The 26,991-nt window shown below is 35.0% G+C and overlaps 1 protein-coding gene across 3 annotated transcripts in view; it reads right to left on the bottom strand.

The window, feature by feature from the left end:
• Positions 1-26,991, bottom strand: part of CTNNA2 (catenin alpha 2) — a 1,129,701-nt gene that overhangs the window by 35,460 nt on the left and 1,067,250 nt on the right. For all 3 annotated transcript variants that reach the window (XM_029937693.1, XM_029937690.1, XM_029937691.1), the window contains exons 16-17: positions 11,537-11,642; positions 7,248-7,382 (exon numbers count right to left, since the gene is read on the bottom strand). In XM_029937693.1, the coding sequence (XP_029793553.1) occupies positions 7,248-7,382; positions 11,537-11,642 (241 nt within the window). The remainder of the gene's footprint in view (positions 1-7,247; positions 7,383-11,536; positions 11,643-26,991) is intronic.

Raw genomic sequence — 26,991 nt, 5'->3', positions numbered from 1 at the left:
CATGTCCAATACCAAACATAAAATCCTGTCTCAGTTTGGCTATGGAATCTCTTAATTTGATTTTAAGTCATCTGAGGTAATAGCAAATTGTGCAAAATCAATAATTAGATCCCCAGATAATATTTACTATATGATTTTAATATTTATCTTTATTTATTTCTATATTCTTATATCAATTTATTCACATTTTAGCTTCTTTTTCTTCTAACTGCCTTCAGTCCAGGAATTCTTGAGGTATATCCAAGTAGGAACAAGAAAAAAACTCACAATGAATCCAAATAATAGATAACAAATTCAAAATAATATATTTCTTGACTAAAGCTGACATATCCAAGTGTACACAGGAAAACCAGAAAGCATACACTAAATTATAGATACTGTTTTAAAAATAAAGGTCCCATAATTACTTGGTTCAATTTAAGGGAACAGATATTATCTGGACTTGCTCTTACATATCTACAACTAGTTAAAAATGAGGAGACAGCTCCTAAGACACTAGACATTATTTAAAATATATTAATAAAGAACATCTTAGAATGAAATCAGTTATAACAACTAGATCTCAAAATTAGAATATGTCTTATGGGAAAATTTATAAACCAGCACTTCTTAACTAGGTTTGCCTGTGTCTCACAGATATCAAAAGATATGCATGATTAGTGTCCCTCATCCAGATACCTTCCATATGTCTAATTTCCAAGTTTTCACAAAATCTTACTAGTCATTGCTGCCAAATACTGCTCTGAATTTTAACTGAGATCTAAAACATTATCTGCGAATAGATGAAGGTGTGGATTATTTGCCTTATTTTTAATTAGAGTCTTCAAATCTTGAATCGCTTCTAAAACCTAAAGAAATGGAAGTTCACTGACTGAATGGACAAGTAATGGCACTGACATTTCTAAGGCAGAGACATTCTTCTGAAAGCCACTAGCCACTTCTCCTCTGATGAGTAATAATGAATGTTCTCAAACCAAAATGTAAAGGTCTCAGAGTACAAATTCAGGTGATGTACTCAGATCAACCCGTTGAGTAGATCCAAGTGAGGTCAACCCATGCTTCCATTTCCAGCTATTTGCCTGGTTCATGTTCCAGTTTTGCCACAAATGTGTCTGTTTTCTTTCTTTAAAATGACAGCATTAGAATATAAAGTCTTTTTCTATGCACTAAACAAAGCAGATAGCCAACTGGTTTAATGTCATCAGTGAAAAACTAATTTTTTTCAATGCATAGAATTTATCAAATTGAAAGGTTTAGGGCCATCATCACCAAGTATGTAACTAAAGAGCTGCTTCTTAGAATAGAGCAATATGCCATCCTCCTTTGCACCAGACTACTTAAATTCAGGGAGACACCTACACTTAAATTCAGGTGTGGTACACTAGACTCAAAACGTCCTTTGATGCCTGGCACCCAAGCAGATTTTTACCTGCAAAATCCCCCATTTTCCATCTATTCCACATGTAATGTCTTGAGTTTGTTAAATGTCACTTATAACACTGGGGGAAAAATTTGCACTGAAAAAATTACTTAAGGGTTATTTTTCTCTGAAGGTTTGCATAATTTGGGTTGTGCAAAAATCAATGACCATGTACACTGATATAAATGTAACAGCGGAAGACTTGATGTATGAATCAAGTGTTAAATGGTTATGGTTTTACTGTCCTAACAGATTGAGAGGTTAGATTTCTCAGAGAAAGACTGAATTATTCAGCAACCCATATTACTAGTAAGATATATGCAAAGAACTGTGGCCATTCTGCCAATGATAAATACTTGTTTAATTTTCTTACTGTTACAGAATATTTCTACCGTCTTTCCATCCGGATTCATAGTCTGAAGCTTATTTTAATCTTACTGTCTCTAGATCTGGCCTCTCCTACTGTTCCACAGTTCAAGAAAAGTCTGTTAAGCCTAAATATTTAATGGCCTACCCTCTAAAAAATCTGAAGAAAATTCTTTGGAACTGTGGTTAATTTCCTGAACACATACCCATTTGTTCAAATGAAGCAGAGAAATGTATTCCAAATCCAAACTGACATAGCAATTTAGATTTGTTTCCATTACTGCTACACTCTGATCAGTGGAGATAATCAAGGATTGACAATAGACAGAATCAGAAATATATATATCATTCTTTCCCCAAAAAAGGGTTGCTTAAAGTACAAGGCTACATAATTAGGTACAGTGCTCATTTTAATGATTGCTTCATCCCATTATAAAATACTAACTTTTTATAGAGGAAATATAGAACTTTTCAAATAAAGTACAATTCTCATCTCAACAAATCACATTTTTAAAGTATATATTTAAGCATATGAAATATTAATTTATAAAATATATATTTTAAGTATATATAATACACATAGCACTATACAAATAATTCTCACATTTTCTTTTCCCTAAATTTTCTCGGATCAGATGTGTCACAGTTGTCAACCACTTGTTCAGTCCCTGATTGCTGCTTATTCAAGATAAGAGAGTCAATATCAAATCATGTTTATTTGTTGTATGTGCATATTTCTGCACATGCACCTATGTATCTTTGGTTATATGCCACAGTCAGGTAGGACTGATTTGACCATTATCAGTTTCTAATAGTGTATGAATGGTTTTAATTTATTACCATGAATATTCATGTTGATTTTAATTGAGTCCAATTTTTTAATGATGTGAAATATAGGCAATAAGGACTATAATTGACCCCTTATTCTCCAATTTTTCTTTACCAATTAAAATCCTACCAGTGTCACACATTATATTGGCTCACCTTGTCAAGCTTCTCTCCACAACCCAATTGAGAGAGATTCAAATTTGGAAAGGAGAGATTTAAATGGCAAAGAACAAAAGTGTACTTTAGGGCAGGTTACTCCATCTCTCAGGAATAGGGCAGGCTCCATTCAGTCAGGCTGAGAACTTAGGAAACTAATACTCCCCACCTCCAAACTCAGCTCCTTTATTTTGTTAATATGAAAAAAAGACATTTAAAGGCAATAAAATCTATTAAAATTTGTAGCATTTTCATGTGGAGCCAACTATAAGTTATAATTTATGTCCTTCATCTCTGACCTAAACATTAAATTCCTGTCCATGGTAGGGTTATCGCTCTTTTGTTCTGGCTTCATTGTTATAATAGGACTCCTGATGTAGTTGAACTTCAGAAAAAAAATAATTGGGGGAAATTTCTCAGATTTATCAGAATGCTTCATGTTCAGCATTCTAAATTCTGAAATTCTACCTTAGTGTTCCAATCTCATTCAGAAAAATTTACCAACTACAAATGTTAGGGTAAAGATAATCAAATGTTACAGAATGATTTTTTTTGTCTTCAGATCCATGTGTACATCTTCATTTTTACATTTAAAAGAATCCATTAAATCCTCTGAAACCTAGTGAATAAAAATTAATTAAAAACACAACAATCAGATAAACAAGTAATATCCACATCATAGCATTGGAACTTACTTGTATGCAAAATATATTTATATACTTGGAAAAAAATTGCTCAACTTTTCTGCCATGCTGAATATAATGATATCACATTTAAGGGATATTATCTGCACTAAAATAATTTACAATACACTATGGTTAAGTTTCTTTTGTTTTCTTCCTTCTTTCATGACTCTTCCCTCCTATCCTACTCTCCCTTCCTCTTCTTTCAGCATTTCTTTGTCCAAAAAGCATATCAACTGATATATGAGATCAAATAAACACTAAGCCAATAAAGCCAATTTATAAACTAATGGATTTTTAATGTTCTGGACTTCATTTTCCTCTACTTTCCCTTTAACATTTCTGTCACTATTGTTTTCTTGTGTGTGTGTGTGTGTGTGTGTATGTGTGTGCATGCATGCGTGTTTTACTTTTCTCTTCCTCATTGACCCCCTTAGCAACCACACAAATGGCTTAAGTTGAATTGGCTGACAAATGCCTCTTCTACTTTGAGATTTAGTAAGAATGGCACCTGTTGGGTGGTGAGAGTGATGTAAGCCAATAACTTTTAAAAACAGATTTATGTTTAAATGAAGTTGCTTTTACAACACCAAAGACTTAATCATCCATTTCCTACATAAAGGTAGCTACTTTTTTGCATGGACCTCAAGCATACTGTAGTATAGAGGTGGAATTTAAGGAAAGGTGTTAAGCAGGCTGTGTTGTAGCTTATGGGCAAGTAATAAATTGTATCATGTATCTTGAATGTATCATAGATAAGCTGCTATATAACGATCGCCACTTCAGATAGCTGTGAAATTAGGTGATTAACTAGTTGTTACTTAACCTTCCAACTGCTGTATAAGTCTAATTACATGAAACAGAAGTTGGTGTTTTGATATTTTACTTTGCTTTTCTGTTTGGAGTGTCATTGTAACCACTGTATTATAAATGATGGAAAATAATTGCATAAGTTAAAAAATATGAAACTTTATAAAGTAAAAAAAATAAAATAAAATTTCAAAAAATATAAATAAATAAATAAATTAAAAACTGGGAATATGGAAAAGATGAATTTCACAACTTCCTTACCATTTGCATTCCTTGATTTTAAATTATATGTGTTCATGTATATTATCTCCTAATAAAACTGATAACTAAAAAAAAAACAGATTTCCATCCAGAAAATTAATAGTGCTTCTTAGACAGCAGCTGGATGATTGAGTACATGTAAGCCTATAGCTGATATTGTGTTATTTCTCTAATTCCCCATCGTGTCACAAGAACGTTTATACTCATTGTCCTCCAGCCTATGACCTGTTGAGTTTTCCCACCCCATCTCCCAGCCAAAGGCAGATACAACAGAAGAAGTCTTTCCCAGTTTGCACACACAGAATCACATAAAACATACACATGCTGACATGATATATAACTGTGCACATGTGCATTTTGCTCTTCATGCTAGCTCAAGGCTCTATAATTACAGCTCTCAGCTTTGAGATTTAAGTCATTTTTCTTTGAAAAATGGAAATAAGCTATCCAGATCTGTTATTTTAGGAGTAATTTTGACTAACAAAAAATATACCTTCTGGGGGGCTTTCCTGTATTTCAAAAAAGAAGCCACAGTCTTGAATCCCATGATTTAAGCATTCCTATTTTTTGATTATATGTTATAGTATAATAGTATAATAATCCCTAAAAACGTAGCAACTTTGTCATGCCAGACAACAAAATAAATGGGGCCCAAAGCATGGGCACATTTTCTTGGCAAAATCATTGAAAGTTTGTGTGTATGGGGTCTTACATTCTTGACTCTTTCAGAACTTGGAAGGCAGTCATTTGTGGCTATTTTGGAAAATAAACACATTGATATTTTTTCTTCATTGGCCATCAGTGAAGGAGGATGAAGAATAAGATGGAGGCAGAAGTGGCAAAGACAGCGGACTACAGATGCAGGTGTGGCACCAAATAGCAATCAAGCTTTGAAAAAATGAGGAGGCCAAGAGCAGGTCCATAACTGAGCAATATATAGCAAACTTTTATAATGCATTTGACTCAGAATTATTATAAAGTTGTATAACATTCCTCAAAAAGAAGCCTTCTCCCATGCAAGGATTTATGAACTTTGCCAGTAAGACTCAAAGAAGGAAACAGGCTTCTTGATGGTGTTCTCAGTCTCAAACACCTCTACAAATGCCAACAGTGCAAGTGATAAAAGCCAGTGATGGTTTGGACTACATCTAAATGAGGAAAAGACAATGGAAATGAGGCTCAGGAAGCAGTGATGAACAATGGGTACTGAGAGGATAATGGAGAGCAATTCTGCCAGTAAAATATCACCTACATGAGGTTGTGGAGTCTGAGATCCACAAAGATGCTTTGCGCATCCATGTAAATAATAAGATTTGGAAAGTGACAAATGAAAGCACACAGGGCAAGTTAAACAAAAAGCACTCAGTTCCACAGGTGCTATATGTACAGATGGACATGAAAGCCGAATGGTATGGCAACCTATACCATTGAGTCTGAAGATAAGAAAAGAAGCAAGGGATATGCAATGTTTTGATCACTTGGCAGAGAGAAACTGGGTCATTACCAACTCGGCAGAAAGGACACATTGCAAGACAGATTGCTCTTGGTTGTTGAAGAATGTTGAAGCAGGATCATTTTGGAAATGCAAAGAGGTGACTATGCTTTGGGAAGAGGCACAAAATAGCCAATTTATCGGACTCTCGGTGAGACTGCATGGAACAGGCTTTCCACATGGCATCTCCATGCAAGCCAGATCAGCTCTTTTCCCAGCTGTTTTCTGCCACCCAAATAATACAGAACCTGAAACTGCTGGGCTGAAGAATGATTTTTCCACATATTTTTATCAAACGGTCAAACTGTTGAATTTCTGAAAATTGAGAATTGAGCTTCATGACTAGTTTAATTTTCAGAAGACATTCACCATGTTGATAATGTTACGTTCCTGGTAATACCACACTTAAAATGGCAGCATCAGAGCTGACTGGGAAAAGAACTAAAGGTGGCAGAGCCACACTTTGGAATTTGCATATTGTTTACAACAGATGGCACCTCGTGTTCAAAGAAAGGGACAAAGGGAGGAGAAGCCAAGGTGAAGAACCTCAACACATACATTTGGAAATCTTGCCAAGAAATCATAATTCTTCTATTAGTCAAACTTATTTCTTTATATTTGATTAAAATGGACCAGATACTAAGGGAAGCACTGGAGTGATTAAGCAAAGAATACATAATTGTTAGTATTTGATAACTATGTTAGTTTTTGGCAACAGCACATCAACCTGTATTAAATTTGAATATTTTCTGGCTTTCAAGGGTTACTGATAACCTAGTATGCATTGGAACCTGATGAATGAATTCCTATTGTTTTCATCATCTCTAACATGTGAACACAATCCACACATAGAGAGGCTGGCTCCTGAACAGAGAGTGAAAATTACTAGGACTAACAAAGGGAAGTAGACTCACAATGAGTAAATGTACAAAAGCTCCAAATAATTATAATAGTCAAAGCTTGGCAATGAGTTTCCAGACTACGAAATTAGTTTTCTTGTGAAGAATGGAGATTTTCTAAGGCTAGTATAAACATGGGGTAATTGGAAAATCAAATTGCTCTTTGTGAGTTATTGTAAGGTCTGGAATAATGGTGATAACATTTATTTAAAAAAAAAAACTCCCTATGAATCACTGTAGTTTGGTGTTTTTAGCAGTACTGTTGCCAAGAATGCTTGCCTTAGAAGTACAACAGTGGGAACTTTAACTGTGAAGCCCAACTCCCAGCTTACCCCTGACACAATGAGCTCTCCTCCTAGATTCTGAACTTCTGCCTTCACCTTGCTGCAGATATTAAGCTGATGGCAATACAAGGCAATTCGTTGAAGGTAGGCTAATAAATCCTGCTTACATGCTGAATCAGGACACTATAAAACATTTAAAAAAGTGATCTCAATTAGTAAGTACTCTTCAGTTTCTAACACTTGCTATATAAAAGCTGTGAGAAGAAAAGTTTTAGTGTCATAAATCTTAATCACATCCATTTAACTTCTTTAAAGCACATTTTAGGAAGGCCACAGTCTGTAGTTTACAATGGGCAGCTCTACTTGGATACAATTCTCTAAACAGAATATTGAAGATCTTCCAGAAAGTCTTACTGGAACTGCTCTACATGTTTATGAGTAATTTTTCCAGTTGTCTTCTAAACTGTTAAGAAAACTAACTATTCTACAGGCTTTTTCTTAGTGACACATTCAACATTAACACTGTGCAGTTATATTAATATGGACAACCAAAGCAACAGAGGCTAGAAGGAAATTGCTCTTTGTAGAAATCTCTCTGACACAGCCTAAGATAGAATTTCAATTCAATTCATTGTGCAGAAAAACCCATTGGTTTCCTTTGGCTTTCTCAGAGAGGTATTATTCACTAAAGGAAGTCTATTATACTTTTTGGATTTTTGTATTGATCAAAAATTTAGCAGTATTATACACTTTCTTTAAATAAGATACTCTGAGAAGGATCATGATCACTAGTAGAGAAACAGATTTAAAGTAGAGTTTGAAGCCAATTAAACTCATAAGAGTAAAAACAGAGCTCCTCAAAGGTTATACCAGAATAACTAGGGATTTTGAATTCTCTCTGTGACTTAGTGGGTCCATGTCCATCAAATACAGTGAGCTTAGCTGAACACCTCCACAGACATTTATATGACTTTCTCAAGCATTGGAGGTTTCCATACCAATGGCTATTCAGTAACTGAAATATATTTCTGTAACTATAAAAAGTTCAGTTCAAGATTCCATAGGCCATTCTATTGTTCTGGGTCAATTTGGCACTTGTCAAGGATGTATACTCACCAAATTCTTGATCAAACACAGTAAGAAATAAGTACCTATATCCCAAACTGAAGTCATTTATCTAGAATAAGCACAATGAGAGGAGTACCTGGGTGGCTCAGTCAAGTTTCTGGCTCTTGATTTTAGTCTGGGTTAGGATCTCATGATTGTGAGGTTGGCCCCCAAGGTGGGCTTCTCCCTAGGCATGGAGCCTGCTTAAGATTTTCCCTCTCCCTCGGCCCCTCAGCCACTCACAGTTTGTCTATCTCAAAAAAAAAAAAAAAAAAAAGTTATGCAAAAAATACTCCAGCTAGGTTTTCTTCAAGCTTAAGAAAGGCAATTAAAAAAAAAAAAAAGGCAAACTTTTCATTAATACTGTGAAGCCAGTGGTTGTGACATGAATGACAAAGGGGTCTCTTTTATATATAACACCATTGTGGTACTTTTCTCACTAACTGCATTTATCAAGAAAGAATCCCACAGAGACTGTTTTAGCTTTCTACAAGTCCTTAATACTGTAATATTTATCCTACCCTGGAGACCCATATACTGAAAGGAATTAACTTTAAAATGATATCTCCCTTGAGGGCTGACAAGGCTTTTGATACAAATACCTTGCAGCAAATTAAACTCGAAGTTCTATCTCAATGGAACAGTAATTAAAAACGCAATAGTCCGTAAAAAGTTTATATTGCTTGTGTATCTCAAATCTTCACAAAAATATTTTCAAGCAAAATAAAGGCAACAAATCCACTTCTTGGTAATGTTCATTCTATTCCATTATTTAAAATACACATAAAAGCATGATGGACCAAGAAAAATAATTCTTATATCATGGAAATTGGTGCAGATTTTGAGAAAGAAATGTCCTATTCAGACAAAACATTAGCAAAAATTGCAAGTTCCTTCACAGCTGATGACAATGAAAATGCCACCAAGAGAGGGTTATAGTTAACCCTCATCTGTTTAAGTCATCATAGAATAGCATTTAAATATTTTGTCATTTAATTTCTTTATTTTTTTTAAATGTTTGTTTATTTTGAGAGAGAGAGAGAGAGAGAGAGAGAGAAAGAACAAACGTGTCAGGGGGACAGAGAGAGAATCCCAAGCAGGCTTCATATTGTCAGTGTAGAGCCCTTAGTGGGGCTCAACCCCATGAACCGTGAGATCATGACCTGAGCCAAAATCGATTCAGACACTTAACCCACTGAGTTACCCAAGTGCCCCAAAATATTTGGTCATTTCATTTAAAAAAAAATCAAGAATCTTGGGGTTTGTGTGTGTGCACTTGTGGTGTGTTCTCCACATATCAAAACTGTCTGGGGCTATGAGTCAAGTTGCGTAATTGTTGGAAACAAAGGTCCAAACATGAGAAAGCAAAAAAGAAGAACTCAAGAAACCCAAACATGCTAAAAATAATTTAAATTGATTGAGATTCAGAGTTTAATGGAAAAACCATTCAAACTCCATCTACTTTCACTTCTGGAAAGAAGTCCTTTCTCACAAATGTTTTTTTCAGAACCTCCAACAATCTCTTCTCACTCCAAGTGCCCTGAACATTTCCAGGGAAAAAAATGTGCCATTCTTTCCTGGCTGGTACATTTTTGTTTGCATACATGTGGGCATATTTTCAAGCACATTCATTATCTCTCTTCTCTTTTCCATGAACTTTCTGGGATACATACAGAACTCTGTGTATGTCAGCTCAATATATACTGCAAACTGCAGGAATCCTGGCAGTTGCTAGTGCCCTGAAATTAGCAACTTAGTAGTGGCTTGGTCTTCAACCCATACAAATTTTAGGAGATAGTCAAGTGGTGGTAATATTTAATGAACTCTTTACTATTAAGTGTTTCTCCAAAATTTAAATTTTTTAATGTGGGAGAGAGATTGAATGAGCAAGTGGGTGGAGAGGCAGAGAGAGAGAGAAGAGAGAGAATTTCAAGCAATCTCTGTGCCATTAGCTTAGAGCCCAATGAGAGGATTGAGCTCACGAAACATGAGATCATGACCTGAGCCCAAACCAAGGGTCAGATGCTTACCTAACTGAGCCACTGAGGCACCCCTCTCAAAAATTTAAAAGCAAGAAAAAAAAACATTCCCTTGGATTAGCCATCCTATATGTAAAAAAATTAAAATGAGACAATCTGCTGGCATATTTTAAGTGTAATCTTAATAATTTAATCATGTGTTTTCAGTATTTAGAAGATGAGATTTGGTATTGACCTCTCAGGGATTCTAGAATCTGGGATGTTGAAGACAGCAAGTATTTAGGGGAACAGCCAAATATTAAGGAATGAAGGAAGAAAACGATAATAAGCAACTCAAAACTTATAGGAGACTGGGGCCATCTAAGGAGGAACAATACGATGTCTCTCAGTGTCCCTAGAGGGTGTCACTGTATTGGAGTCTAGTAAGCGATTTCATGCTCACAATGTTGTGTCCAGCTTTTGTAATATTTCCTATTTCAGAATCTTATTTTATATTTTAAGGCATTTTCCTTTTAAAATAGTTCAAACTATAAACCACTGTTATTTAAAAAGGTAAGAATTAGTTACTGTACAAGTCTACTGTTTAAAGTACCTTTATAAGGAATGGAGCGTTATTGCAACAGACGTATTTGTAACAGGATTTTAGAGTTCCGCTTGAAGCCACAAAACATGACAGTGTGGAGATAAACACAAATATTCAGGTGAGATTGAGAACTACTTTCATGTATCTAATTTCAGTCTGAAAGCACGAAGGATACTCTCAGAATTTCCTTTCTCTGAAATGCCTTTAAATCCAGATGAAAATAAAGTTGAAATCTGGAGGTTCCTGATTATGAGGAATAATTCCATTTATGCTAGATCATTATTAAGAATTATCAAGATCATCATTCCAGTAAGCTCAATATGAAATCACAAGAGTTAGTTCTTTCTCTTTCTACTTATGTTGTGTACCTGATTTGGTGAATGAGGGTAGCCAGCATAATCCATTCTTTGGGGATTATGTCTCTTTTAAGTATTGGGTACTCTTCTTTCTGAAGGAGTTTCGGTCATAAGCCTTATGAGTCACTCCTGAACTGAACCCACTTTGCCATGAGCTCAGTCTCAGCAAAGTTAGAGACCAGTTTGTAAAATGTAAGTGATTACAATTCATTCTTCAGAGGCATTTTATAGAGTACATAAAAACCATTACAGAACCCAAGTGCTAATTAGTGATACTGCACAGCATGTGTCTGCTCTTCCCTCTTGAATTACCTGATCAGCCACAGCGCGGGCTAATTTGTCCATTCGAGAACCTGCTTCGGCAATTTTCTTGGCGGCATTAATAACATCAGATGTATTTTTCAATGGGCCTTTGCCTCTGAAACAACAGATACAACATCATTAGCAGTTCACTTGTAACAAGAAATAAACAAACCTACCATATTGTTTGTCCAGGACTCTGCTGTTGTACTTGATTTTGCTGTGGCCAGATTAGAAGAATTTTGAATGGTTTCCGGATTCACTTCCGTTTCCCTGTGAATAGTCCACCTTACTTCCATTCACCTTTGGGGAATATTTCCCCCTATTTCGATGTGCATGCTCATAGTTTATTCTTTATATTAATATTTTTGTTTTTAAACAGTGGTTCATTAAAAAAGATGATCACTCTGAAGGCAATAGGAATTTAATATTTAAAAGCTTACCACTTATCTATGCTATTATATATACTACCTCACTTGTGTTCATTACCACCCTCTCAAGTAAGCATAATTATTCCCATTTTAGAGAAGAGGAAAATGGAAGAAATATTATCAACTCATCTAAGCTTTATAAAGGTCACAGTGTAAATTCTACATTTAAATCAGAGTCTAGCTGAAGTGAATACACATGCATTGTCTTTCATATCATATCCAGCACTACATTGTATTGATTATATTTTTAAGTCTACTTTTACACTCTGAAAAGCAACAGTCTCTCATACATAACTGGGCACTGATCAGCCAGAATATCAGAAATCCTTTGAGCTTTCACTCCTGTTGGTTTGTATGCTTCCAATACTGACTTATGGGAAAAAAAAAAAACCACACAAAACACTGTGTGACAGCAGATGTCTTTATGCTTCCAAACCATTGTCCCATATTTTCACATAAGGTTTTCAATTTGGTGAACTGTTTAATATTACATGTATTTTAAGTAGTTAGGATAAAGAAAAGGAAACTATGTAGCAGTATAAATCTTTAAACAAAATGGGGAATATAGCTTTTCTTTCTCTTTTCTTGAGAGGTAAATAAAACAATACGTTTATTCTTTTTTTTTAGCAGTGTTATTTATTCTGCTCTTCTTATGTGCGTCTAAAAATCAATGCAATTTTTAAGGCTACAAAATTACATTCCTATAGTTAGAAATGTGGTGAGATGTGGAGAAAAACTACTCAGAAGCGACTTATTTAGAACACTTAGGGATATATACAGTGGCTATGACTGCCATTGTTATATAATAACATTTTATAAAATAGAAGACTTAAAATGCTTCAGAAAATAAATGTAAATGAAGGATGTTTTTATTCATTTTCCCTCCTAATTTACCTTTTGGCATTGTTCACATTCATCTAAAACAAAAATGCATTACAGTCATGTCAGCGCTTAAACACAAAGGCTGGTAATTCAAAACTGAAGATACTTCATTTGCTATGGTAACATTAATTCTTCCACAAAGGACAGTGATTTTTTTTTGCAGTTACTGCTTAGGACTTTAAGTATGACAGAGATTTTGCGTGTGCATTTTATGTAATATAGATAAGATTTTGTGACAATCAGGCTCCCATTTTCTTTCTTTTTTTTTTTTTTTTTTTTGAGACACAGAGAAAGACAGCACGAGCAGGGGAGGGTCAGAGAGAGAGGGAGATACAGAATCCGAAGCAAGCTCCAGGCTCTGAGCTAGCTGCCAACACAGAACACGATGCGGGACTCGAACCCACCAGCTGTGAGATCATGACCTGAACCGAAGCCGGATACTTAACCGACTGAGCCACCCAGGCGCTCCCAGGCTCTCATTTTCTAACATTAATTTTTTATTATCTGTAAATCAACTTTTTCTTGTTTTTGCTTTATATTTTTTAAGGAATGTTTAGAAGCAGAATCTGTCAGTGTTTAACAATGTTGTCTCTATTACACATTTGTTCTGTAACTTCCAGATCTTACAATGTCTTCTTTTTTAAAGTTTTACTCTGACACAATACTTGTTACTTTTTGCCTTCAATCTTAACCCATTCACAAAGAGCTTCATGGTGCTTACTTTTTTCTTACCAACAATCATGTGTTTGTTTTAAGAATTTCAAAGAATTTGGGAAAACATTGCCTCATGAACTTTACATAACTTTCAACAGATGATTGATAATGACAAAATATGCTAAGTTAGTAAGGAATACTTACAGAGATCTACATTTGCCTGAGGCCTAGACTCCCATCTTGCAGCCAAAGAATGATTAGAAGCTTGTCTTTTGTGACTACACAGGAAACTACAGTTCAGAGATTGACTAGTATATTGCTACTAAAAACATTTAAGACTAGTGTTCATTTTGTAGGCTCAGTTCAAAATCTTAAGAGTTCCAAGCTGGTGATAGGAATGTCTTTCAGTAAACTAGACAGCAAAATAGACCTTTTGAGATCATCAAATATTTCTTTATTTTCTAGTTGAAGAAACTGAAACCCAAGGAGGAAGGCTCAGTGACATGCCCAGGATGATACTGGCAGAGACAGTGATACACAAAAAGAGAATTAGTTTTGGGACCTCTGTATCCTGAATTACAATTTAGTACTCTTTTTGCTATATATGTTTCATTCTTATAAGAATGATAAAGTAGTGATCTCAGAGGAAAACAAGTACCTTCACTATAGACACAAATTTACAAGAAATAATGAAAACAATAATTACCTGACTAAAGCATTTACAAAGAAGCAGCAGGACAAAAACAAAATTACAAGAGATTAACAATTTAGAAAATAATGAAACATGGGAAATAAGTCTAAAACAGAGTCCATCCCCCCCAAAAAGGCAAAACTGATATAAAAATATATTTAAATTACTATCAAGAAAGAAAATAAACATTTAAAAGTAAAAAAGTTAACTGTGAATGACTTTAGAAGTACAAAATTAAGAATATTATAAAACTATTTTCCTCAATACAGTAAATATATTTGAGAACCTAGAGAACATAGCTTTCTAGGAAAATATAATTTACTAATTCTGACAAGAAAGGAGATTTTGAAAAAAACTATAGAGTCCGATTTTCTGTTTATAGAAATAAACAAGTCTGTCAAAGACAAAGCTAGTAAAAAAAATCAGTCAATCCAGATCGTGTCTCGAGGAATTCACTAAGCCTTTAAAAAGAGGATAATCCCAATGCTATTTAAACTCTTCAGAATATAGGAAGAAAGTCTTTAAAAACAATTTCATGAAGTAATATTGATATTGTGAGAAGTGATAATTACAAACTACTTAAGGGTGTATATTCAGGTAGTAAAACTATTTTTTTAATGGAAGAAAATGAAGAAAAAGCAGTAAAGGAAGCAGCAATTGAGTGCTAGAGTGGGTTTGCACACTAGCTGCTGTTAAATTTGCATAAATTTGGGGACTCAATTGACATGCTGGTAGTTTGAAATCTGCCATGATGAGGGTACTTTTTCCATGGAAGTCAGCAATGAGGGGTCCCTCCATGGAAGTCAGCAGTGAGGGGTCCCTCCCACCCCCGAAAAATCAGCACATCACAGCCAAAACTCAAGGGGATACAGAAGGGCTGATGCATTAGGGGCACGTGTATCGCAATGTTCACAGCAGCACTTTCAACAATAGCCAAATCATGGAAAGAGCCTAAGTGTCCATCAACTGATGAATGGATCAAGAAGATGTGGTATATATATGTATATATATATACAATGGAGTACTACATGGCAATGAGCAAGAATGAAATCTCGCCATTTGTAGCAAAATGGATGGACCTAGAGCGAGTCATGCTAAGTGAAATAAGTCAGGCAAAGAAGGACAGGTACCATATATTGTCACTCATAGGTCTAATAGGAGAAACCTAATAGGAGACCATAGGAAGGGGAAAGAGGGGGAAAGAGTTGGGGAGAGGGAATGAGGCAAATCATGAGAGACCATTGAATGCTGAGAAAAAATCTGAGGGCTGAAGAGAGAGGGGGGATATGAGAGAGAAGGGGGTGATGGTCATGGAGAGGGGCACTTGTGGGGAAGAGCACTAGGTATTATATGGAAACCAACTTCGTAACAAACTATTAATAAAAAGAAAATAAACCCTGCTGAGAGCAAGGGTACCATGATCTGCTAGAGGTAAACGGGGGAATGTGGAGCTGGGTGATGGTTATACAGGTTACTTTTGCAACAATGTTTATGTTGTACATATCTCCTAAAGTTTTCTGTGCATATGCATCATTTAAATATTTTTCACTTATGTTTGTGTCCATCTGCTGGATATGAAAAAAATTAACTTTCATTGTCTTCATGACAGAGGAGGCTGGGTTTCTTTTTATCATTTATTGGTAAAGATATATATTAATTGCATATTCCTTTCCCTGAGTTAATATAAGTTTTCTCGCATATTTTCCCAATGACTTATTTGTTCTTACCTAAATTGCTATCTAAACCATTTAGGCATTTGGGTTCTAATCTTCTGTTATTTATTCATGCTTCAAATTACTTCTTCTAGGCTTTGCCTGTATGTTTACTGTCATTATAGCTTTTTAATATAAATTTTAATTTTATTGGGCAAAATGTACAAATTATTTCTACTAGACTTTGCGCTTTCATTTATTTTTTTATAAAGTTCTTCCTTGCTGGAGGTGTTAACACTATGGTAGTAATCATTTTGCAATACATATATGTATCAAATCAACACATCATACACCTTAAACGTACACAATGTTATATGTCAGTTATATTTCAATAAAGCTGGAAAGTAAAAGTTTATCCTTACCCCAAGGTAATAAATATATTTTCATAAATTTTAGTTTAAAATTTTAAAGTTTTCTTTTCATATTCAGATATTAAAGTCACATGCAGTTTCTTTTTGTATTTAAGTTGAGGTAGCAATCAGACTCTTACTTCATTTTTTTCATACCAAGAACCAAATGTCCCTGGACCATTGATTGAAAAGTGAATGTTTTCCTCTAGTGTCTTTGTTAAGTTTAAATTATGTACCCTTTTTATTTTGAAATTCTGCAGGAATAAATGCATTACTTTAAAATGTAAATATAAGCCCACACATAGGTGGTCAGTTAACTTATGACAAAGCAGCAAAAGCAAAAATAAGCAAGTGGGATGATCACAAACTCAAAAGCTTCTGCACAGTAAACTGCCAACAAAATGAAAAGGCAACATACTGAATAGGAGAAAATATTTGCAAATCATATACCTAATAAAGGGTTATATCCAAAATATATTAAAAAGCCTCATACAACTTAGTAGCAAAAAAAGGGAAAATAATTCAGTTTTTAAAATAAGCAAAAAGTACTTGACATTTTCCAGAGAAAATATACACATGGCCAAAGGGAGCCTGAAAAGTGTTCAACATCCCTAATCATCAGGGAAATGCAAATCAAAACCACAATGAGAAATCAGCCTACACTTGTTAGAATGGCTATTGTCAAAAAGACAAGAAACACGTTTTGGCGAGGATGAAGAGAAAAGGAAACCCTTGTGCACTGTTGATTGGGATGCAAATTTGTGTAGCCATTATGGATAATAGTATGGAGCCATGTTTAAAACTTAAACATGGAACTGTCATGTGATCCAGCAATTACTCTCTTAGGTATTTATCCAAAGAAAATGAAGACACTGACTCAAAGAGATACATGCACCTCCATGTTCACTGCATCATGATTTATAATAGCCAAGATATGAAAACCCAATGTCTTTCGCATTTCAGTGCTAAGCAAAATAAGTTGGGCGGAGAAGGACAGATACTCTATGTTTGCACTCATAGGTCTAACAGGAGAACTGGAGAAACCTAATGGAGGACCAGGGGGAGAGGAAGAGGGAAAGAGAGTTGGGGAGAGAGAGGCATACAAAACCTGAGAGACTATTGAATACTGAAAACGAACAGGGTTGGAGAGGGAGGGTGGGGGGAAAGAGGTGGTGGTAATGGAGGAGGGCATTTGTGGGGAAGACCATTGGGTGTTATATGGAAACCAATTTGACAATAAACTATTAAAAATAAATAGTTAATTTAAAAAACTAATGTCTTTGAGAGATGAATGGATAAAGTTATATTTATAAAGGAATGTGATTCATCCCTACAAGAATGAAATCTTGCCATTTGTGACAACATGGTTGGACTTTGAGGGTATTATGCTAAGTAAAATAAGTCAGACAGAGAAAGACAAATACCATATAAGCTCACTTATACAAATAATCTAAAGCAAAACAAAGCAAAACCCAAACAAACAAAACCAATCAACAAACCAAACAGAAATACTCAAACTCATGGATACAGAAAACAAATTGGCGGTTACCAGAGGCCAGGGGTGAAAGGGGTGGCAGATATTGAAATGGGAGGAGGAGTGTCTGGGTGGCTCAGTCAGTTAAGTGTTTGACTTGGGATCAAGTCATGATCTCGCAGTTTGTGAGTTCAAGTCTCTCATTGGGCTCTGTGCTGTGCTGACAACTCAGAGCTTAGAGCCTGCTTTGGATTCTGTGTCTCTCTCTCTGTCCCATCCCTACTCTCACCCTGTGTTTCTCTCTCTCTCTTTCTCTCTCAAAAATAACTAAGACATTTAAAAATTTAAAAAAAGAAGAAAATTAAGAAGTACAAACTCCCAGTTGTAAAATACATGTCATGGGAATATAATAATAATAATAATAATAATAATAATAATAATAATAATAATATAATATATAACTATATTTGAAAGTTACTAAGAGAGTAAATCTTGAAAGTTTTCATCAAAGTAAAAAATTCATGTTTGATGATGGATGTTAAATAGACTGATCATTTCACAATATATATGATTATCAAATTTAAAAATGTAAATATGAAGACAGAAAGCATTATAATTAAGAAAACTAAAATAAGAAAACTCTCAACCACTAAATAGAAGACTCTAGATATTCAGAAGTACTTCAGGTACTAAAGTGAAGCCAAGCCACGTTCATCCTTATTGCTTCATAAAAATGAACTAAGAACTGAATTAAGAATTAGTTTGAACCCAGAAGCAAACCCCCATACATACAGTTAAAAGATTATCAACATGGGTGTCACAAGACCATTTAACGGGAAAAGGACAGTGCTTCCAACAGATAGTGCTTAGAAAACTTGATATCCACATGGAAAAAACAAAAAACAAAACCAAAAAACCCTGAGGTAGGACCCTTAGCTTATACCATATAAAAAATTAACTCGAAAGTGATCAAAGACCTTTAGGGGCGCCTGGGTGGCTCAGTTGGTTAAGCCTCCGACTTCGGCTCAGGTCAGATCTCACGTTTGTGGGTTCGAGCCCCGTGTCAGGCTCTGTGCTGACAGCTAGCTCAGAGCCTGGAGCCTGTTTCTGGTTTTGTATGTGTCTCTCTCTCTCTCTCCCCTCCACCTCCCCCATCTCATGCTCTGTCTCTCTCTGTATCAAAAATAAAAACATTAAAAAAAAAAAGACCTTTATCTAAGTGCTAAAACAGTATAAGAAAACATGGGAACTTCCTGACATTGCATTTGGCAACTGTTTGTTACATTATGATACCAAGAACACATGTAATAAAAAAAAGGTAAATTTGACTACATCAAAATTTTAAAAATTTTCATTCATTAAAGAACAGAATAAAAAGGAAATCCGTAGAATCAGAAAAAATATTTACAAATTATATATCAAGGAGTTATATCTGTAACATATAAAAACTCTTACAATTCAACACCAAAATAAATAACTCTGATGTAAAAAATATGGCCAAGGCCTTGAATATACATTCTTCTAAAAAATACATAAATACAATGGGTAATCACCACATGAAAAGATATTCAACATCATTAATTACTAGGGAATGCAAATCAAAACAAGTGAGATAACATCTCACACTCATTAAGATGGCTATTATAAAAACAAAGAACAAAATAAAACAAAGGCAGAAAATAGAAAGTATTGGCAAGACTGTAGAGAAGTTAGAACCTTTGTGCACTGTTGAAGGGAATGTAATTATGCATCTGCTATACAAAACAAGACAGTCATTCCTGAAAAATTAAACATTAAATATCGTATTATCTGGCAATACTAGGAATAGTATATACCTCAAAGAACTGAAAACATGGTCGCAGGAAGGCAACTGGACACCCACGTATAAAGCTTTACTCACAATAGCCAGAAGGCAGAATCTCAATGTCCAACACAAATGAATGGATAAATAAGATATAGTATATACATAAAATATAGTATTATTTAGTGTTAAAAAGGAATGAAAGTCTTATACAAGCTATACAAAATGAATGAACCTTGAGAACATTATGCTAAATGAAATAAGCAATTCATCAAAAGACAAATGTTGTATGTTTCCATTTATCTGAGAGACTTAGAGTAGTCAAATTCATAGAGACAAGAAAGAGAATGGTGTTTGCCAGAGGCAGAAAAGAGAGGGATGAGGAGCTGGTGTTCAATGGTACAGAGTTTCTGTTGGGGAAAAAAAAAAAAATCTAGGGATTGATAGTGGTGATGGGTGCACAACAATATAAATGTATTTAATGCCACAGAATAAAATGGTGAATTTTATTGCATGCATTCTTTACCACAGTAAAAAACAATCAAATAGCCACATGTGGCTAGTGGCTGCTGTATTTGACAGGACAGGTCTAAGTGAACCATAGTCATCTGAATAATGTGAAGTGGATACAGAAAAAAGAAACAGATGGCCACCAGAAAAAAATAAAAAAATAAAAAATCAGGCCTAGAAAAGAGAAGATATGAAATTTGAGTCTTCCTTTCATTGAAAAGAAATGTTGACAAAGGAACTGGCCCCATTGTCTGTATAGCATTGAGTCTCAAAATGATGGCTTACACTATTTTATTTCCCTACTTTAAATCAGATTTGCTATTTTAGGCATGTTAAAAGTGCTTTGAGGAATCTTGTGATTTTAAAGACAAACCCCATAATATTATACCATCTGGGACATGGTTTTAGTTTTTTTTTTTGGGGGGGGGGGGAAGAAAAGAACACCAAATCATAGAATTGGCTCTGCCATATAGATTCATGTAACCTTTTCTATTATGCTAAAATGTCATTCTTACATATAAGGGTCAATATTTGGAAGCTCTCCCAGGAAGTGATCACTCAAAAGGAAAAAAGAGAGAGAGAGAGAGAGAGAGAGAGAGAGAGTGTCATGGAAAACTATTGCTACATTCCTAGTATGTATATTTATCAGTGAAATCACATTTTATTCGTGAAAAGATAATCAGTGTTAATGTGACAAATCAATGTGTGAGTACATTTTGAGTTAATGTACTCAGTACCCAGAATTCTAAAATTCTGAGTTATTCCAAATTAAAAGGTTTACTTGCTATTGCTTTCTCAATATCTCTAACTTGTCAATATACTGTGACTCTCCAATAATCATGTAAAGTATATAGGAATATATTTGCAAATATATTGCATCATAGAAGCTTCTTTCAAGAATCAGAGCTCAAAAAACATACTTGGAAACTATCATCTTCACCAATTAGCTGATGTGGTATGACATGAAAACAGCATAGTAGATAAGCAGAAAGATTCTGGGGATAATGAGGAATCAGGGAGACTACAGGAGTATTACATGAACTCATCAAGGAAATCACATTTATCTTATGGTTTTGATGTTAAAGTGAAAAATATGTACAAAACTGAGAAGTGTTAGAGTCAGTAAAGACAGGCCTGGAGTACTGGTCCAAGATCATGTTGCAAGAAAGACCTTGAACTCACCTCCTCCATGGTGTCTTGGTGTCCTGGCTGGCCTATCACCTCAGAGAGCTTGGACCTTTAGCTCACGCCAGCCCAAGCTGTCTCACCAAAGTAGTCCTGGTGTAATGCATACTAAGACATCCTTGGTCAGTGTGCACTCTTTGCCCAAGTGACACATGTGCAAAGCAGTCTGGAACACTCAAGGCTTGTGCCACTTGGACTCCAGATGACTTGTCAGGATACCCTGGGCACTGAACACTATGACATCTCCTGGCTCAAGTCCAGGTTAGGTATGGCTGCCCTACCAAGTAACTCCCCTGCAAAGATCATCCTAGGAAAGCGGCAGATAACTTATGTGAAGAAATAACAACCGAAAACTTTTCAAATCTGGAGAAAGAAGCAGATAAACAGGTACAGGAAGCACAGAGAGGTCCAAACAAGATGAACCCAAGGAGGCCAACACCATGACACATAATAATTAAAATACTAAAGACAAAAGAGAAAGAGAAAATTTTAAAAGCAGGAAAAGAGAAGCAATTAGTAACACACAAGAGAAACCCTGTAAGACTATCTGCTGCTTTTTCAGCAGAAACTTTGCAGGCCAGAGGTCAGTGTCATGATATATTCAAAGTGCTGAAGGGGGAAAAAGAACCTACAGCAAAGAACACCAGGGAAAGTTATCGTTCAGAATTAAAGGAGAGTTAAAAATTTCCCACACAGAAATTAAAAGAATCCATCATGACTAAAACAGCCTTACAAGGGGTGTTCAACAAGTTTCTTTACATGGAAAAGAAAAAGCCATAATTGGAAGAAAATCATAACAACATTTCAATAGCAAAAGCAAACATACAGTAGGAAAGTACATCGATCACTTATAAAGCTAGTATGAAAGTTAAAAGACAAAAAGTAGTACAATCAGTAGTATGTTAAAAATTAATTACGAGGAAGTCAAGCACAAAAAACATCTGAAAAGATCCCAAATACATGGAGGTTAAATAACATACTACTAAACAATGAATGGGTCCACCAGGAAATAAAAGAAAAAATAAAAAAGGTACATGAAAACAAATGAAAATGAAAACACAATAGTCCAAAATTTTTAGAATGCAGGAAAGCAGTGCTGAGGGAATTTTATAGAACACAGCCTAACCTCAAGAAACGATATAAATCTCAAAAAAACAACCTAACCATACACCTAAAGAGCTAGTGAAAGAACAAAACCTAAAACCAGTAGAAGGAAGGAAATAAATCATATACAAACTAAAAATAAATAAGTAAAGAAAGAAAAATGAAAATATCAATGAAACAAGGAGGCAATTCCTGGAAAACAAACCCAAACAAAAACAGCCAATAAAACTGATAAACTTCTAGTCAGATTTATTGAGAAAAAGAGAAAGGGTCCAAAAAATAAAAAATAAAATCACAAATGGGAGAGGACAAATAACAACCAATATTACAAAAATATATAAAATTATAAGAGAATATTATGAAACATATGTGAACAAATTGGATGACCTAGAAGAAATTTATAAATTCCTAGAAACACATCAACTACAAAACTGAAACAGGAAGAAATAGAAAATTCAAGCAAACTGATAACCAGTAAGGAAAGTGAACAAGTAATCAAAACACTCTCCCAAAAACAAAAGTCCAGGACCAGATGGCTTCACAGGAAAATTCTACCAAACACTTAAAGAGGAGTTAATATATACCTATTCTTCTCAAACTATTCTAAAAAATAGAAAATAAAGGAAAACTTCCAAATTCATTCCATGAGGCCAGCAATATCCTGATACAAAAACCAGATAAAGACACCACTAAACAAGAGAATTATAGGCCAATATCCCTGATGAACTACAGGCCAAGATGAAAAAATCCTTAACATACACTAGCAAACTGAATCGAACAACACATTAAAAAAATCATTCACAGGGGTGCCTGGGTGGCTCAGTCAGTTAAGCGTCTGATTCGGCTCAGGTCACGATCTCACAGTCTGTGGGTTTGAGCCCCGAATTAGGCTCTGTGGTGACAGCTCAGAGCCTGGAGCCTGCTTCAGATTCTGTGTTTCCCTCTCTTTCTGCCCCTCCCCTGCTCACTCTCTGTCTCTGTCTCTCAGAACAAAATAAAGACATAAAAATTTTTTTTTTAATTATTCACCACAATCCATAATGGGACTTATTCCTGCATTGCAAGAGTGGTTCAATATTCACAAGTCAATCAATGTGATATATCACATCAATAAGAGAAAGGATAAGAACCATACAATTATTTCAATAGAGGCAGAGAAAGCATTTGACAAAGTAAAACATCTATTCATGTTAAAAGCCTTCAATAAAGTAGATTTAAAGGGAACATACCTCAAGGTAATAAAGGCATTTATGAAAAAGCCACAGCTAACATTATCCTGAATGGGAAAAACCAAGAGCTTTTTCCCTAAAGTCAGCAATACCACAAGGATGTCCACTCTCACCACTTTAATTCATCATACTACTGGAAGTCCTAGCCACAGCAACCAAACAGAAAGACCAAATTGGCAAGGGAGAAGTAAAACATTTACTATTTGCAAATGACATGATACTCCATATAGAAAACCCAGAAGACTCCAACAGTACAGGATACAACACCAACATACAGAATTTGATTCTATTTCTGTACACCAATAATGAAGCAGTTGAAAGTGAAATTAAGAAAATAATCCCACTTACAATTACACCAGAAATAACAAGATACTAGGAGTAAACCTAAGCAAAGAGGTGAAAGACCTGTACTCTGGAAATAAAAAGACACTGAAAATAAATTGAAGACAATAAAAAGACGTCATGCTCATGAAATGGAAGAACACATTTTGTTGAAATGTCTATACTACCCAAAGCAATCTACATATTTAATGTGATCCCTATCAAAATACCAAAAGCAGTTTTTCAGAGAGCTAGAACAAACAATCCTAAAATACGTATGGAATCACAAAAGTCCCCAAATAGCCAAAGCAACCTTGAAAAAGAAAAGGTGAGGGGTGCCTGGGTGACTCAGTTGTTTGAGCTTCCGACTTCGGCTCAGGTCATGATCTCATGTTTTGTAGGTTTGAGCCCCATTGGACTCTGTGCTAACCTCTAGCTCAGAGCCTGGAGCCTGCTTCAGATTCTGTGTCTCTTTCTCTCTCTGCCCCTTCTCTGTTCATGTTTTGTCTCTCAAAAATGAATAAATGTAAAAAAATTTTTTTTAAAGAAAAAGGAAATAGCTGGAGGCATCACAATTCTAGACTTCAAGTCCAGAAGTCCATATTACAAAACTGTAGTAATCAAACCAGTATGATACTGGCATATAGACACATAAATCATAGAACAAAATAAAAATTCCCAAATGAACCAGCAACTATATGGTCAATTTATCTTCAACAAAGCAGAAAAGAATGTACTATGGGGGGAAAAAGACTCTTCAATAAATGGTGTTGGGAAAACTAGACCACTTTCTGACACCACACAAAAAAATTAAAAATGGATTAAAAAACCTAAGTGTACATGGCAATGAGAAAGAATGAAATCTGGCCATTCATAGCAACACAGATAGAACTGGAGGGTATCATGCTTAACGAAATAAGTCAGGCAGAGAAAGATAGATACCATATGTTTTCACTCATATGTGATCAGGAGAAACTTAACAGAAGACCATAGGGGAGCGGAAGGGGAAAAAACTAGTTACAGAGAGGGAGGGAGGAAAACCATAAGAGACTCTTATATACTGAGAACAAACTGAAGGTTAATGGGGTGGGGGGTAAGGGAGAGGGGAAAATGGGTGATGGGCATTGAGGAGGCCACTTGTTGGGATGAGCACAGGGTGTTGTATGGAACCCAATTTGATAATAAACTATATTTTTAAAAAAACCTAAATGTAGATGTGAGACTTAAAACCATAAAATCCTGAAAGGGAACACAGGCAGTAACTTCTTTGACATTGGTCATAGCAATTTTTTTCTAGATAGGTCCCCTGAGGCAAGGGAAACAAAAACAAAAATACACAATTGGGACTTTATCAAAATAAAAACAAACAACAAAACTAAAAGGCAACCTACAGATTGGGAGAAAATATTTTCAAATGATGTATCTGACAAAGGATTAGTATCCAAAATAAAGAATTTATGTAACTCTACATCCAAGAAAGAAATAACCCAATTAACAAATGGGCAGAAGACTTGAATACACACTTTTCCAAAGAAAGCATACAGATAAGCAATAGACACATGAAAAGATGTTTAACATCATTCTTCATCAGGAAAATAAAAGTCAAAACTACATAGAGATATCACTTCATACCTGTCAGAATGACTAAACTAAAAAACACAAGAAACAACAGGTATTGGCAAGGATGTGGAGAAAGGGGAATCTTCTTGCACTGTTGGTGGGAATGCAAACTGATGCAGCCACTGTGCAAAACAATGTGGAGGTTTCTCAACAGGTTAAAAACAGAGCTACTGTACAATGCAGCTATCACGCTACTGGGTATTTACTCAAAGAATAGAAAAACACTAATCCAAAGGGATACATGCACCCTTATGTTTATAGCAGCATTATTTACAATAGCTAAGGTATGAAAGCAGCCAAAGTGTCCTTCGATGAATGGATAAAGAAGATACATATGGTGTGTGTATACACACACACACACACACACACACACACACACACACAATGGACTATTATTCCGGCATAAAAATAATGATATTTTGCTATTTGCAACAACATGGCAAGAGCTAGGGATTAAATGCTAAGCAAAATAAGTCAGAGAAAGACAAACATATTATTTCACTTACATGTGGAATTTAAGAAACAAACAAACAAAGGCAAGTGCGCGCGAGAGAAACCAAGAAACAGATTCTTACCTAGAAAGAACAAACTGATGGTTACCAAAGAGGAGGTGGGGGTGAGGGGGAGAGGTTAAATCAGTGATAGGAATTAAGGAGTACACTTGTGATGAGCACTGGGTGATGGATGTATCACTATATTGTGCTGAATCACTATATTGTGTACCTGAAACTAATATAACACTGTATGTTAAGTAACTGAAATTAAAATAAAACCTGAAAGTTAAAAAAAAATTGTTAAGCGTATTTGCAAAAATAAAGAAAATGTAAAATATGACAATTTACACACAAAACTGGGGGGAGGCAATAAAAATGAAGGTGTTTAAAATGTGTTTGAACTTAAGTAACCATTAACTTAATATGGGCTGCTACATACTTAGGATGTTATATATGAATCTCATGGTAACTGCACAGCAAAACCTAGAATAAATACACAATAAACAAAGAGAAAGAAAGCCAACCATCCATTACAGAAATTTATCACAAAGGAGAGCAAGAGAAGAAGAAAGGAAGAGAGAACTACAAAAATAACCAGAAAACAATAGACAAAATGGCAGTAAGTATAAATCTGTCAATAATTACTTTAAATATAAATGGTCTACATGTTCCAGTAAAAAGAAATAAGCTGATGGTAATGGAATGGATAAAAAGAAGCTAAGACCCACCTATATGTTGCCTATAAGAGACTCACTTCACACCTAAAGACACATGCAGATGAAAAGTAAAGGGATGGCCAAAGGTATTTCATGAAGATGGAAGGGAAAGAAAAGCAGGGGTGGCAATACTTACATCTGACAAAGACTTTAAAACAAAGTGGAATAAAAGACAAAGAAGGGCATGACACAATGATAAAGGAGTCAAACAAGAAGACATAAAAATTGTAAATATCTATGTAACCAACAGTGGTGCATCTAAATACATAAAGCAAATATTAATAACATAAAGG

The sequence above is a fragment of the Suricata suricatta genome, chromosome 4, assembly GCF_006229205.1.
Source record: "Suricata suricatta isolate VVHF042 chromosome 4, meerkat_22Aug2017_6uvM2_HiC, whole genome shotgun sequence".
Classification (NCBI taxonomy): Eukaryota; Metazoa; Chordata; class Mammalia; order Carnivora; family Herpestidae; genus Suricata; species Suricata suricatta.
Note: the sequence above shows the minus strand (reverse complement) of the source record. Positions and strands in the feature narration are given on the sequence as shown.